The sequence below is a fragment of the Triturus cristatus genome, chromosome 5_1, assembly GCF_964204655.1.
Source record: "Triturus cristatus chromosome 5_1, aTriCri1.1, whole genome shotgun sequence".
NCBI classification, from domain to species: domain Eukaryota; kingdom Metazoa; phylum Chordata; class Amphibia; order Caudata; family Salamandridae; genus Triturus; species Triturus cristatus.
Window position 1 is genome coordinate 328042994 of NC_140587.1, and position 13101 is coordinate 328056094.

Sequence of the window (13101 nt, forward strand, 5' to 3'; positions counted from 1 at the left end):
GTGGGAGGAATGGCTAGGCCCCACAGATGACTCCGACTTGAGGGACGCCTGGATGTCACCTAGAGTACTGGTCATCTCCTCGAAGTTCAGACTCGTATAACTCAATTTCTTACACATGAACTACCTGATGCCATTAAGGCCTTGGCATGCAGGCACACTAGCAGCACCGACAAGGTAGCAGCAAGAAATACTAGTCTAAGATTATTCTGCTTGAGTTCTGTTGTTTACAAATGTTATTAAAATATTTATTCTTTTTGTTTCCTATAGTTTTTTGTGCTTTGATTAAAGGTGCAGGATTTAGAAGCATGTTTAGGTCTGATCTAAATATTTTATCCAATGTAAAGAATCTAGGAATATTAGTGTCATGTTTCATCTTTTGATGGTGTTTAATTCTTGATTAAATGGCTGGATCATAAAAATCTTGATCACTTTATACAATCCCATTTACCCACAGACACTTATGGATAAAACCATTTAATACATCAGCCCCTTTTTTTAACAAGTCATTATTGATAGCAGGTCAACTGCCAAACACCCCAGACTTACCTTCACCTGTAAAGAGAGTACTGGAACCGCGGACATGGAGTAGTGGTAAATACAGGATAGCCTATACATACACAAAGAACAAGACAGACTTCAACCACTTAAGACATAACTCATACTATTTTACAAACCCCGTCGAAGAGTAAGTGTGCAAACAGAGTAATTTGGATATCAATTAGGGTGTAATAGTATTGACAGCCTTAGAATACTGTCTAGTAGACACTGCCTGTCCCATGACCCAGGGAGAAGGCCTCAAAGGAATAGACACATGTCCCCTGCCCACGTAGAAGGTTCACGTCCTACGAGTAGGGACATCAAAGCTCCCAGGTAGTGCACAGCAAGACAATTTGAGGCAGTCACGTGTGGTACCATTGGCCAGAGAGGTGGAAGGTGGCAGCTACAAAGCCACATTTAGCCAGTGTTCCAAAACATAAGTTTTCTTATAACAACAATCCTTGCCCTGGCCCTGCCTCACCCGCCATTTGACAGAAATGCTTGGATTCGTTAAAATCACCAATTAAACTCGATTGCATTAATTTCCTCTTTCCATAATTTGATGAAACACCTGTTTCTTTTTGCCATGTGTGACTGAACTGTAAGCAGGGGCGTATAAATTATTAAAACAGAAAATCCTGTTTTCATTGTGATTTTTAATTAACCGGTGCACCAGGAGTGCCTTGGTAATACCAGTATATGTTTTGCACTGGGTAATGACATAATTCACTTGGTAGAACTGTTTTTTTCCATTTCTGCAGCAGCAAGTAATACACAGGGGGAATCTGATCAGACAAACCGAAAATAACCTTTATCTGTTTATTTAATTAGTTGCCCACAAAGGGAGTGGATTATTCTAACAGGTGGGCCACCAGAGGTGCCTCTTTGACATTAGTATACTTGTTTGCAACAAATGCCTCTATTCATCGCCTGCTTTGCCCTAATCCCCAGATGGTGTTTCATTTTGTACGCACATCAGCGTGGCTTTGAAAGGCGTGTGGTGCCTTTCTTTCACCCAATTAGTCCGGGCGTGTCTCATTCCAGTAAATGCTGTCTGGCGAGGGCATGGTCTCGTCTGAGCTCCCCACGTGCTTTCTAGGTGATGCTGCCACAAAGGAGCCAGACAGGGGTGCAGTAGAACAACGCGACACTTATTACTGGGCAGTAACTTGCGCTCAGTTCATCTGCACATCCTCCAAGGCTGGCACCGAGGTTGCCACCGTGTATCCCTTCCAGACTCACCCAGGCTGGGCTGGCATCGACAAAGCTTAGAGCCGGCATGGAGCTCGTGCTGACACAGCTTAAAAACTTTACCTCGAAGCCCGTACAGTTCCGCTGCTGCCACGGAGTAGAGGCCCCGACCCGCCGCTATATCTCGGAGGGGGGAGACAAAGGGCAGGCGTTTGACATTGGCAGCGCCCTGGCTTCACTCAAGAGGGAACTGGTGAGTGCCTTTCATCTGTTCTCGCGAGAGGCTTCTAGTCGGTGGTGGGTGGAAGTGAGAGTGGGTAGATGAGCCGCGCTGGCGCCCGCTCTCAACCTTGTAGAACTCTTTGTAATTTATTCTGAAAGCTCTGCCTGAGGAACTACTGATACCGGCCGTCTCTCCGTGGACTCTGCTTCTCTTTGCGTTTCGGTGAATACCGTAAAGACTGCTTTTCTACCCTTTGTTTGTAGGAGCCTGTGTGGGTGATGTGCGCTGCTGCTCGCTGCTTTGAAGGCCAGAAAAGGCCGCGGGCTTGAGGCTTTCATCGCGTTTTTCCCTTCTTTCCCTGCTTTTCTCATAAAAATATGGCTTTTCCACGTGATTAAAGGGTAGAATTTCATCGATGTGACTGAATTGAGATTTATGGCATTAAGGTGACAGAACCCGTTTAAAAACGAGGGCACCGATATTTTATTGAAAAGTGGCCATATCGTGACTGGTGATAGCACATAGAAAACGATGCGTGTGCTAATACGATAGGTGGATTCTGGTACATGTGATACGCAGCACATGCGTGGTTTGTTTACCAAACAAACAGTCGTATCCTCGACTGAAACAAAGTGAAGGGTGAGAGAAAATATTGTATGCGTGGAAGTCCAATAGATTACCATCTGTGCTGTACATCTCTATTGTGTAGCACACCGGGCAGGACTGTACATTCTCATCAATGATCCATTTTTTTTTCTGGGTAAGCTGCTTTCATTGTGCAGTATTGGCTGCGCGCCTTCACGCCTTTTTGTGTTCGATCGCTCTATTCTCACACACACACATACACGTACACACACATATACACATAGACATATATGTGCTTTAAATATATATATGTTTGCATGTACATGTGCGTTTGGAGATATATATTTAAATGTACATGTAATCGTGTATATATATATATGTATTTTTTTTTTACAACTTTATTCGACTATAAGCCATAAAAGTATCACAAATGTACATGAAACATATTACATATCATTAAAAACAATTTTATAAATATTTAAAGAAAAGAAATAAAAAACGATTAAACTACATGTAATTAATGTCGAATGGTATTTAAAAATAAGGGTATAGAAAACGGGTCATCATGGCTCAGTCAATTATACCTGGAGCAAAACCTCATATCCTAGTATGATACGCTTTTCATATACCTAGCGGACTTCCTTTAGTCGAATTAGCCATGCCCATTTAAAAAAATTAGCCATGGCTATTGCAATTGTGAGGCAGGGATCAGTGCATAAGATTCTCAATGCCTCCTCATGCTTCCGTGAGCCAATTAGGCGGCATATTGGTTTTACCCATTTATCTCTTGGGGTTACATATAAAGGGCAAAAAAACAAAAAGTGGCTCATCGTCTCTTTCTTATCCTTACATTTAGGGCATTTACCACAATCAGTCCCTGCCCATCTTGACGTAAATGCCCTAATGGGAAGGGTTCCTACCCTAAATTGGAAATAGAGCTTCCGGTCTATTGGTTCCTCAATTGCATCCCAATAAGGTTCCAATGCTGGGTAGGATTTGAATTCGAGGAAACGCCCTGTGAGATGGTTAGAGGAACTCACTGCACATTTTTCCGAAAAAATCATCTCCCAGAATAACCTCTTAATTTCTACCTTAGAGGGAAAAGTAGTATTTATAGGGTCATCCCACAAATCCCTCAACCCCATTCTCCCTAAAAGAGATCTGATTGATTTCAGACACTTAATTTTGTGAAAGCAATCCTTCTCTATTACTTCTTTGAGGCCCCTAGCATAATAATATAATTCTTCCGTTGTCCATAGCCTACGCCAATATAATACTGGACGCAGCATGGCTAGATCATGCACAGATTTCTTACCAAGATCACAAAACAGAGGAACTAAAGGGGTACTTTGGGGAACATGAGTAACTTTCCTCAAGAATTCGTTTTCAAGTGCAGTGAGCTGCTTAACATTTGAGAACCCCCACAGCTCGGCACCATATAGAACGGAACCCAAAACTTTCATCCCGTAGATCTCTAATACTGTTTTAATCGGTTTGGTAAAAGAGGACTTGAATCTTTTAAGTAATACCCCCACTTGCTGTTTAAACCTCAATATACTTGTATCTAGCTGGGAATTCCAACACATATCACTCTGTAGGTTGACCTCTAAATATGTAAAGGCTTCAACCCGCTCCAACCGACAGTTGCTCATATATATACTACCCTTAAACCGTTTTGTTGACTTGTGGCATTTAGGGTCAGTAAGGACCATGAATTTTGTTTTTACACTATTTATTTCTAGCCCTCGCATATCACAAAAATCCATGAAACGCTGGAGTGCCCTTTGAAGGCCACCAGGGTTTTTAGAGATTATTAAAAGTATTGTCCGCGAACATAAGGATCGGGACGCTCTCTCCTGCCATCATAGGGGCATCAGTTGGAACCCGGGAGAGGTATTCTGCCACACCATTTACGAAGAGTGAGAACAGGGTTGGCGCCATAACGCAACCCTGCCTCACTCCCCTCCCCACCGGGAAAGTATCTGTAACCTCTCCCTGCCTACCCCCATCTAACTCTGGCATAAGTATCCTCATGTAGGTGAGCAATCAGAGTTAACAATTCCAGTGGCATGCCTAATTCCTCTAATACTTGCCAAAGCTTCCCTCGTGGGACTAGATCAAACGCAGCCCTTAAATCAACAAATACTGGATATAATACCCCTTTTTCTAAAATCACTACACGCCAATATAAAACAATCTAAAAACCTGATCTATCGTACTAGTCCTGGGACGGAACCCAGCTTGAAGCGGGCTGAGGATGTCCCCCTCATCCATCCAGTCCTGCATCTTTCCTAGGACCAGTCGCCCCATTATTTTTTGTAATGAATTGATCAGGCTAATCGGCCTATAGTTGCCCGCTAGGGACTTATCTCCGTTTTTATAAATGGGCACAATTTCTGCACCTTTCCATGTGTGGGGGACGGCCATCCCCTGGGCAATAGCATTAGATAGATGACCAATATACAGTCTCCATCTCTTTTTATCACTCAGAAATAAGTCTACAGGTATACAATCCATCCCTGGAGCTCGCCCCGCAGTTACCCTATTCAGTGCCAAATCCACAACCCCTAGGCTAAAAACAGTCCCTTCATAAAATTTAAAACCAAGAGCCGCCCGCTTAAATTACCTTCAGTACTAGCATACTGAGGCTTGAAATATTCAACCCAAGAATTTTGGGGAACGTTATTTTGTGGACTAACCGCATGCCCGCCTCCTTTCCATTTATAGATATCCCAAAATAGTGCCTGGTTCTTTGTTTGACATACACTTTTAAGGTCCTGCCACATTTGGTCATCCCAATCTCTTTTTGCCCCACTAAACACTTTTCTATAGTTGCAACGGGCAGCTATTATTATCTCCACATTCCTAGTTTTTAATGCTAGGCTCAAGCCAGCCCGAGCTTCCCTACAGGATTTGTTGTACCACTTCTCTGGTTTTTTCCTGACCATTATCTTAGCAGTACAAGGTTTGCAGAAATGGGCTTTGAGATTAGTAAACAGATCATTATGGTCGTCCTCAAATGGGCAATACTTCGTTTCAGTACTCGCACTAGCTCCAATTTTTACTAATACCTTGTCTAGCTGATCTTTAATAGCGCTAGGTATATCAGGCTGATTATACACTCTACACCACTTAAGATGACGCTCATCATTTGATAAGAGAGTCCTGGGGGCTAATAGATCTTCATTCGGGTTTACCATCCCATCCTGCCCTAGCCTAAATATTGCTAGAAGAGGATTCTGATCACTCTCGACGCGAGTCTTAACCTCCATATCCACCAAGGTATGCCAGAGCTTCAAGTGGATGAGTATGTAGTCGATGTTACTTGACCTTATACCGTTATCATAGGTTTTTTCTCTCTTCCTGTCGGATAATGTCCGACCATTTGCAGCCCTTAGTTGATTACCTAGACAAGCCCGTTTAAATACAGCGCAGCCTCAGTCCATTTAGCTGACGGCATTGCCTCAAGTTCGGGGACACCCCATCTTGCGTCCTCCTCTTCCATCATATTTACATATTCCAGACCTAGCGGTTCGAAAGATATATTAAAATCGCCCGCAATTAGCAGCAAAACCCCTTCTGGCAAGGATTCAATCAGGGATTCTAATACCATTAGTACCTCAGATTTTTTTCCACCAGGAACTCCTCTGGCAAACACATTAATAATAGCAATTTTTGGGCCACCCAAGATACTAAGCCTAACAGCAATAATAGCGCAGTGCCCAGATGGGAGAAGTTGGATACTACAACTTAAGTACTGTTTGACCCAAATTATCAATCCACCTATTGGACGTCCCCTTTGCCCTCTCACTGCAGGGACATAAAAATTCAGAAAACCTGGATTAAAAACTGGTTCAAAAGACCAGGTCTCTTGAAAGAGACAAATATCAAATGTATTAATAAAATCTAACCAACATGGTGAGACAACCTTAGTCCCAATACCTGCCAAGTTCCACGATACCATTGAAGTCAAGCTTGCCATAGTTTGTATTCCCTTTAACCCCTTCGCTGCTAGGCCTTTTCCCCTCCTGTGCTAAGCCTTTTTTGGGCTATTTGGGGTAGTGCGCGCTTAGGCCCCTGTAACTTTTTGACCACATTAGGTATCCATGCCAAATTTGCGTCCTTTTCTTCCAACATCTTGGGGATTCTAAAGGTACCCAGGGTTTGTGGATTCTCCTAGAGGGTTCCCAGAAATTAGTCAAAATACAGCAACATTTTGTTTTTTTTGTGAAAAATGGGAAAAACGGGCTGCAAATGAAAGCTTCTGGGTTTTTCTCTGCAAATGGTATCAAAAAAGGGTTTGTGGGGCTGAAATCACAATTTCTCCAGCTTTTAGGGTATGACAGAATTTTGTTAGAAAACCAACATTTTTTACACAGTTTTGGCATTTTTCTGGGACATACCCTATTTTTGCTATTTTTTGTGCTTTCAACCTCCTTCCAGTTAATGGTAGAAATGGGTACAAAAACAATAATGGATCCTGGAAAGCTATACATTTTTGAAAAGTAGACAAAATTCTGAATTCAGCAAGGGGTCATTTGTGTAGATCCATCAAGGTTTCTTTATAGAAACTTACAGGTAAATATAGGAAAAATTAAAAATTTGTTGAAAAAAGCAGCATTTTGAGTCAACGTTTTCACCTGTAACTTCTTCGAATTATGACATCTCTTTGAAAGCAATGTACCGTTACATCCGGTGGACCTTCCTGGTTGTGGGGACATATAGGACTTGTAGGTTCACCAAGAGCCCAACGAACCCAGAGTAGAAAACTGAGCAGCATTTTGTAATTTTTTTTTTTTTGTTCCGGGTATATAGCAATTATTGTGGGAAAATGTATACATGGAAAAATCGGTATGAAAGACACCTATGTATTTCTGAAATGGGAACAAATTACAGAGTTTAGAAACAGTGCATATTTGCACATTTTCGAAATTGGGAATACTCATATTTGCATGACAATTATTGGTCATTTTTCAAAATGACATTTTTTTTACACAATGTCTTTCATTTGGAAGGGAGAAATGCATCAAAAATCAATAGGTAATAACAGTTGCTTTACAAATCTGAACTACCCTAAGACTCCCGATAAAAATGGTACCTCACTTGTGTGGGTAGGCATAGTGCCCACGACAGGAAGTGGCTCAAAACCTAAGGTGAACGCACCACATTTTCACACTGAAAATTTACACTTTATTTGCGAAGAGTCTAGCTGTAGTTTTTGAACCCTAGCCCTGCCGGCACCTAGGGAAACCTAGCAAACCTATACATTTTTGAAAACTAGACACCCAGGGGAATCCAGGATGGGGTGACTTGACTGCCTCCCACCATGGTCTGTTACCCAGAATCCCTTGCAAACGTAAAAAATTGACAAAAAAAACACATTTTCCCCACATTTCTGTGATGGAAAGTTCTGGAATCTGCGTGGATCCACAAATTTCCACCCACCCCGCGTTCCCCAAAGTCCTACAAGAAAAATGGTACCTCACTTGTGCGGGTCGGCCTAGTGCCCGCGACAGGAAACGGCGCAAAACGCAACGTGGTTTTGCAGTGAAAAATGACCCTTTTTTGGCAAAGTGACTAGCTGTAGATTTTGAACCCTAGCCCTGCCGGCACCTAGGGAAACCTAGCAAACCTATACATTTTTGAAAACTAGACACCCAGGGGAATCCAGGATGGGGTGACTTGACTGCCGCCCACCATGGTCTGTTACCCAGAATCCCTTGCAAACGTAAAAAATTGACAAAAAAAACACATTTTCCCCACATTTCTGTGATGGAAAGTTCTGGAATCTGCGTGGATCCACAAATTTCCACCCACCCCGCGTTCCCCAAAGTCCTACAAGAAAAATGGTACCTCACTTGTGCGGGTCGGCCTAGTGCCCGCGACAGGAAACGGCGCAAAACGCAATGTGGTTTTGCAGTGAAAAATGACCCTTTTTTTGGCAAAGTGACTAGCTGTAGATTTTGAACCCTAGGCCTGCCGGCACCTACGGAAACCTAGCAAACCTATACATTTATGAAAACTAGACACCCAGGGGAATCCAGGATGGGGTGACTTGACTGCCTCCCACCATGGTCTGTTACCCAGAATCCCTTGCAAACGTAAAACATTGACAAAAAAAACACATTTTCCCCACATTTCTGTGATGGAAAGTTCTGGAATCTGCGTGGATCCACAAATTTCCACCCACCCCACGTTCCCCAAAGTCCTACGAGAAAAATGGCACCTCACTTGTGCGGGTCGGCCTAGTGCCCGCGACAGGAAACGGCGCAAAACGCAACATGGTTTTGCAGTGAAAAATGACCCTTTTTTTGGTAAAGTGACTAGCTGTAGATTTTGAACCCTAGCCCTGCCGGCACCTAGGGAAACCTAGCAAACCTATACATTTTTTAAAACTAGACACCCAGAGGAATCCAGGATGGGGTGACTTGACTGCCTCCCACCATGGTCTGTTACCCAGAATCCCTTGCAAACGTAAAAAATTGACAAAAAAAACACATTTTCCCCACATTTCTGTGATGGAAAGTTCTGGAATCTGCGTGGATCCACAAATTTCCACCCACCCCGCGTTCCCCAAAGTCCTACGAGAAAAATGGAACCTCACTTGTGCGGGTCAGCCTAGTGCCCGCGACAGGAATCGGCGCAAAACGCAACGTGGTTTTGCAGTGAAAAATGACCCATTTTTTTGGCAGTGACTAGCTGTAGATTTTGAACCCTAGCCCTGCCGGCACCTAGGGAAACCTAGCAAACCTATACATTTTTGAAAACTAGACACCCAGGGGAATCCAGGATGGGGTGACTTGACTGCCTCCCACCATGGTCTGTTACCGAGAATCCCTTGCAAACGTAAAAAAATTGACAAAAAAAACAAATTTTCCCCACATTTCTGTGATGGAAAGTTCTGGAATCTGCGTGGATCCACAAATTTCCACCCACCCCGCGTTCCCCAAAGTCCTACGAGAAAAATGGTACCTCACTTGTGCGGGTCGGCCTAGTGCCCGCGACAGGAAACGGCGCAAAACGCAACGTGGTTTTGCAGTGAAAAATGACCCTTTTTTTGGCAAAGTGACTAGCTGTAGATTTTGAACCCTAGCCCTGCCGGCACCTAGGGAAACCTAGCAAACCTATACATTTTTGAAAACTAGACACCCAGGGGAATCAAGGATGGGGTGACTTGACTGCCTCCCACCATGGTCTGTTACCCAGAATCCCTTGCAAACGTAAATAATTGACAAAAAAACACATTTTCCCCACATTTCTGTGATGGAAAGTTCTGGAATCTGCGTGGATCCACAAATTTCCACCCACCCCGCGTTCCCCAAAGTCCTACGAGAAAAATGGTACCTCACTTGTGCGGGTCGGCCTAGTGCCCGCGACAGGAAACGGCGCAAAACGCAACGTGGTCACACCTCAATGTTGCAGTGAAAAATGACCCTTTTTTGGCAAAGTGACTAGCTGTAGTTTTTGAACCCTAGCCCTGCCGGCACCTAGGGAAACCTACCAAACCCATGCATTTCTGAAAACTAGACACCCGGCCGCTCCCAGGGAGGTATGGCTTGCGTGGATCCCCCAACGTTTCCTTACCCAGAATCCCCTGCAAACCTCAATTTTTGCTGAAAAAATCACTTTTTTCACACATTTTGGGGTGGGAAAGTTGTGGCATCACCGGCCTCACACAAATTTACCACCACCCAGCGTTCCCCCAGGTCTCCCGGTAAAAATGGTGCCTCACTTGTGTGGGAGGCCCAAGTACCCGCGGCAGGCAAGGGCCCAAAACGTAGTGAGGCGACATCAAAATGGCCTATCGCAAAACCACCTGGTTTTGCAAGGGGGGTCACTTTGGTTTTTGGCCCGGTGCTCGGCGGCCATCTAAAGAAACCTACCAAACCCACGCATTTCTGAAAACTAGACACCCGGCGGCTTCCAGGGAGGTATGGCTTGCGTGGATCCCCCAACGTTTCCTTACCCAGAATCCCCTGCAAACCTCAATTTTAGCTGAAACAATCACTTTTTCACACATTTTGGGGTGGGAAAGTTGTGGCATCACCGGGCTTACACAAATTTACCACCACCCAGCGTTCCCCCAGGTCTCCCGGTAAAAATGGTGCCTCACTTGTGTGGGAGGCCCAAGTACCCGCGGCAGGCAAGGGCCCAAAACGTAGTGAGGCGACATCAAAATGGCCTATCGCAAACCACCTGGTTTTGCAAGGGGGGTCACTTTGGTTTTTGGCACGGTGCTCGGCGGCCATCTAGGGAAACCTACCAAACCCACGCATTTCTGAAAACTAGACACCCGGCGGCTTCCAGGGAGGTATGGCTTGCGTGGATCCCCCAACGTTTCCTTACCCAGAATCCCCTGCAAACCTCAATTTTAGCTGAAAAAATCACTTTTTTCACACATTTTGGGGTGGGAAAGTTGTGGCATCCCCGAGCTCACACAAATTTACCACCACCCAGCGTTCCCCCAGGTCTCCCGGTAAAAATGGTGCCTCACTTGTGTGGGAGGCCCAAGTACCCGCGGCAGGCAAGGGCCCAAAACGTAGTGAGGCGACATCAAAATGGCCTATCGCAAAACCACCTGGTTTTGCAAGGGGGGTCACTTTGGATTTTGGCCCGGTGCTCGGCGGCCATCTAGGGAAACCTACCAAACCCACGCATTTCTGAAAACGCGACATCAACATTGCCTATTCCAAATGTCGCATCACTACGTTTTGGGCCCTTGCCTGCCGCGGGTACTTGGGCCTCCCACACAAGTGAGGCACCATTTTTACCGGGAGACCTGGGGGAACGCTGGGTGGTGGTAAATTTGTGTGAGCCCGGTGATGCCACAACTTTCCCACCCCAAAATGTGTGAAAAAAGTGATTTTTTCAGCTAAAATTGAGGTTTGCAGGGGATTCTGGGTAAGGAAACGTTGGGGGATCCATGCAAGCCATACCTCCCTGGAAGCCGCCGGGTGTCTAGTTTTCAGAAATGCGTGGGTTTGGTAGGTTTCCCTAGATGGCCGCCGAGCACCGGGCCAAAAACCAAAGTGACCCCCCTTGCAAAACCAGGTGGTTTTGCGATAGGCCATTTTGATGTCGCCTCACTACGTTTTGGGCCCTTGCCTGCCGCGGGTACTTGGGCCTCCCACACAAGTGAGGCACCATTTTTACCGGGAGACCTGGGGGAACGCTGGGTGGTGGTAAATTTGTGTGAGCCCGGTGATGCCACAACTTTCCCACCCCAAAATGTGTGAAAAAAGTGATTTTTTCAGCTAAAACTGAGGTTTGCAGGGGATTCTGGGTAAGGAAACGTGGGGGGATCCACGCAAGCCATACCTCCCTGGAAGCCGCCGGGTGTCTAGTTTTCAGAAATGCGTGGGTTTGGTAGGTTTCCCTAGATGGCCGCCGAGCACCGGGCCAAAAACCAAAGTGACCCCCCTTGCAAAACCAGGTGGTTTTGCGATAGGCCATTTTGATGTCGCCTCACTACGTTTTGGGCCCTTGCCTGCCGCGGGTACTTGGGCCTCCCACACAAGTGAGGCACCATTTTTACCAGGAGACCTGGGGGAACGCTGGGTGGTGGTAAATTTGTGTGAGCCCGGTGATGCCACAACTTTCCCACCCCAAAATGTGTGAAAAAAGTGACTTTTTTCAGCTAAAATTGAGGTTTGCAGGGGATTCTGGGTAAGGAAACGTTGGGGGATCCACGCAAGCCATACCTCCCTGGAAGCCGCCGGGTGTCTAGTTTTCAGAAATGCATGGGTTTGGTAGGTTTCCCTAGATGGCCGCCGAGCACCGGGCCAAAAACCAAAGTGACCCCCCTTGCAAAACCAGGTGGTTTTGCGATAGGCCATTTTGATGTCGCCTCACTGCGTTTTGGGCCCTTGCCTGCCGCGGGTACTTGGGCCTCCCACACAAGTGAGGCACCATTTTTACCGGGAGACCTGGGGGAACGCTGGGTGGTGGTAAATTTGTGTGAGCCCGGTGATGCCACAACTTTCCCACCCCAAAAATGTGTGAAAAAAGTGATTTTTTTCAGCTAAAATTGAGGTTTGCAGGGCATTCTGGGTAAGGAAACGTTGGGGGATCCACGCAAGCCATACCTCCCTGGAAGCCGCCGGGTGTCTAGTTTTCAGAAATGCGTGGGTTTGGTAGGTTTCCCTAGATGGCCGCCGAGCACCGGGCCAAAAACCAAAGTGACCCCCCTTGCAAAACCAGGTGGTTTTGCGATAGGCCATTTTGATGTCGCCTCACTACGTTTTGGGCCCTTGCCTGCCGCGGGTACTTGGGCCTCCCACACAAGTGAGGCACCATTTTTACCGGGAGACCTGGGGGAACGCTGGGTGGTGGTAAATTTGTGTGAGCCCGGTGATGCCACAACTTTCCCACCCCAAAATGTGTGAAAAAAGTGATTTTTTTCAGCTAAAATTGAGGTTTGCAGGGGATTCTGGGTAAGGAAACGTTGGGGGATCCACGCAAGCCATACCTCCCTTGAAGCCGCCGGGTGTCTAGTTTTCAGAAATGCGTGGGTTTGGTAGGTTTCCCTAGATGGCCGCCGAGCACCGGGCCAAAAACCAAAGTGA

At 45.7% G+C, this 13101-nt stretch overlaps 1 protein-coding gene across 2 annotated transcripts in view; it reads left to right on the top strand.

Moving 5' to 3' along the window:
* Positions 1-13101, top strand: part of LOC146830873 (uncharacterized) — a 477582-nt gene that overhangs the window by 117061 nt on the left and 347420 nt on the right. The window contains exon 1 of one of the 2 annotated variants that reach the window (XM_085605067.1): positions 1612-1981. The exons of the other annotated variant lie outside the window; for it this stretch is intronic. Coding sequence (XP_085461193.1) covers positions 1817-1981 — 165 coding nt within the window. The 5' untranslated portion in view covers positions 1612-1816. Of the gene's footprint in view, positions 1-1611; positions 1982-13101 lie in introns of those variants that run through there. 2 annotated transcript variants of the gene reach the window in all.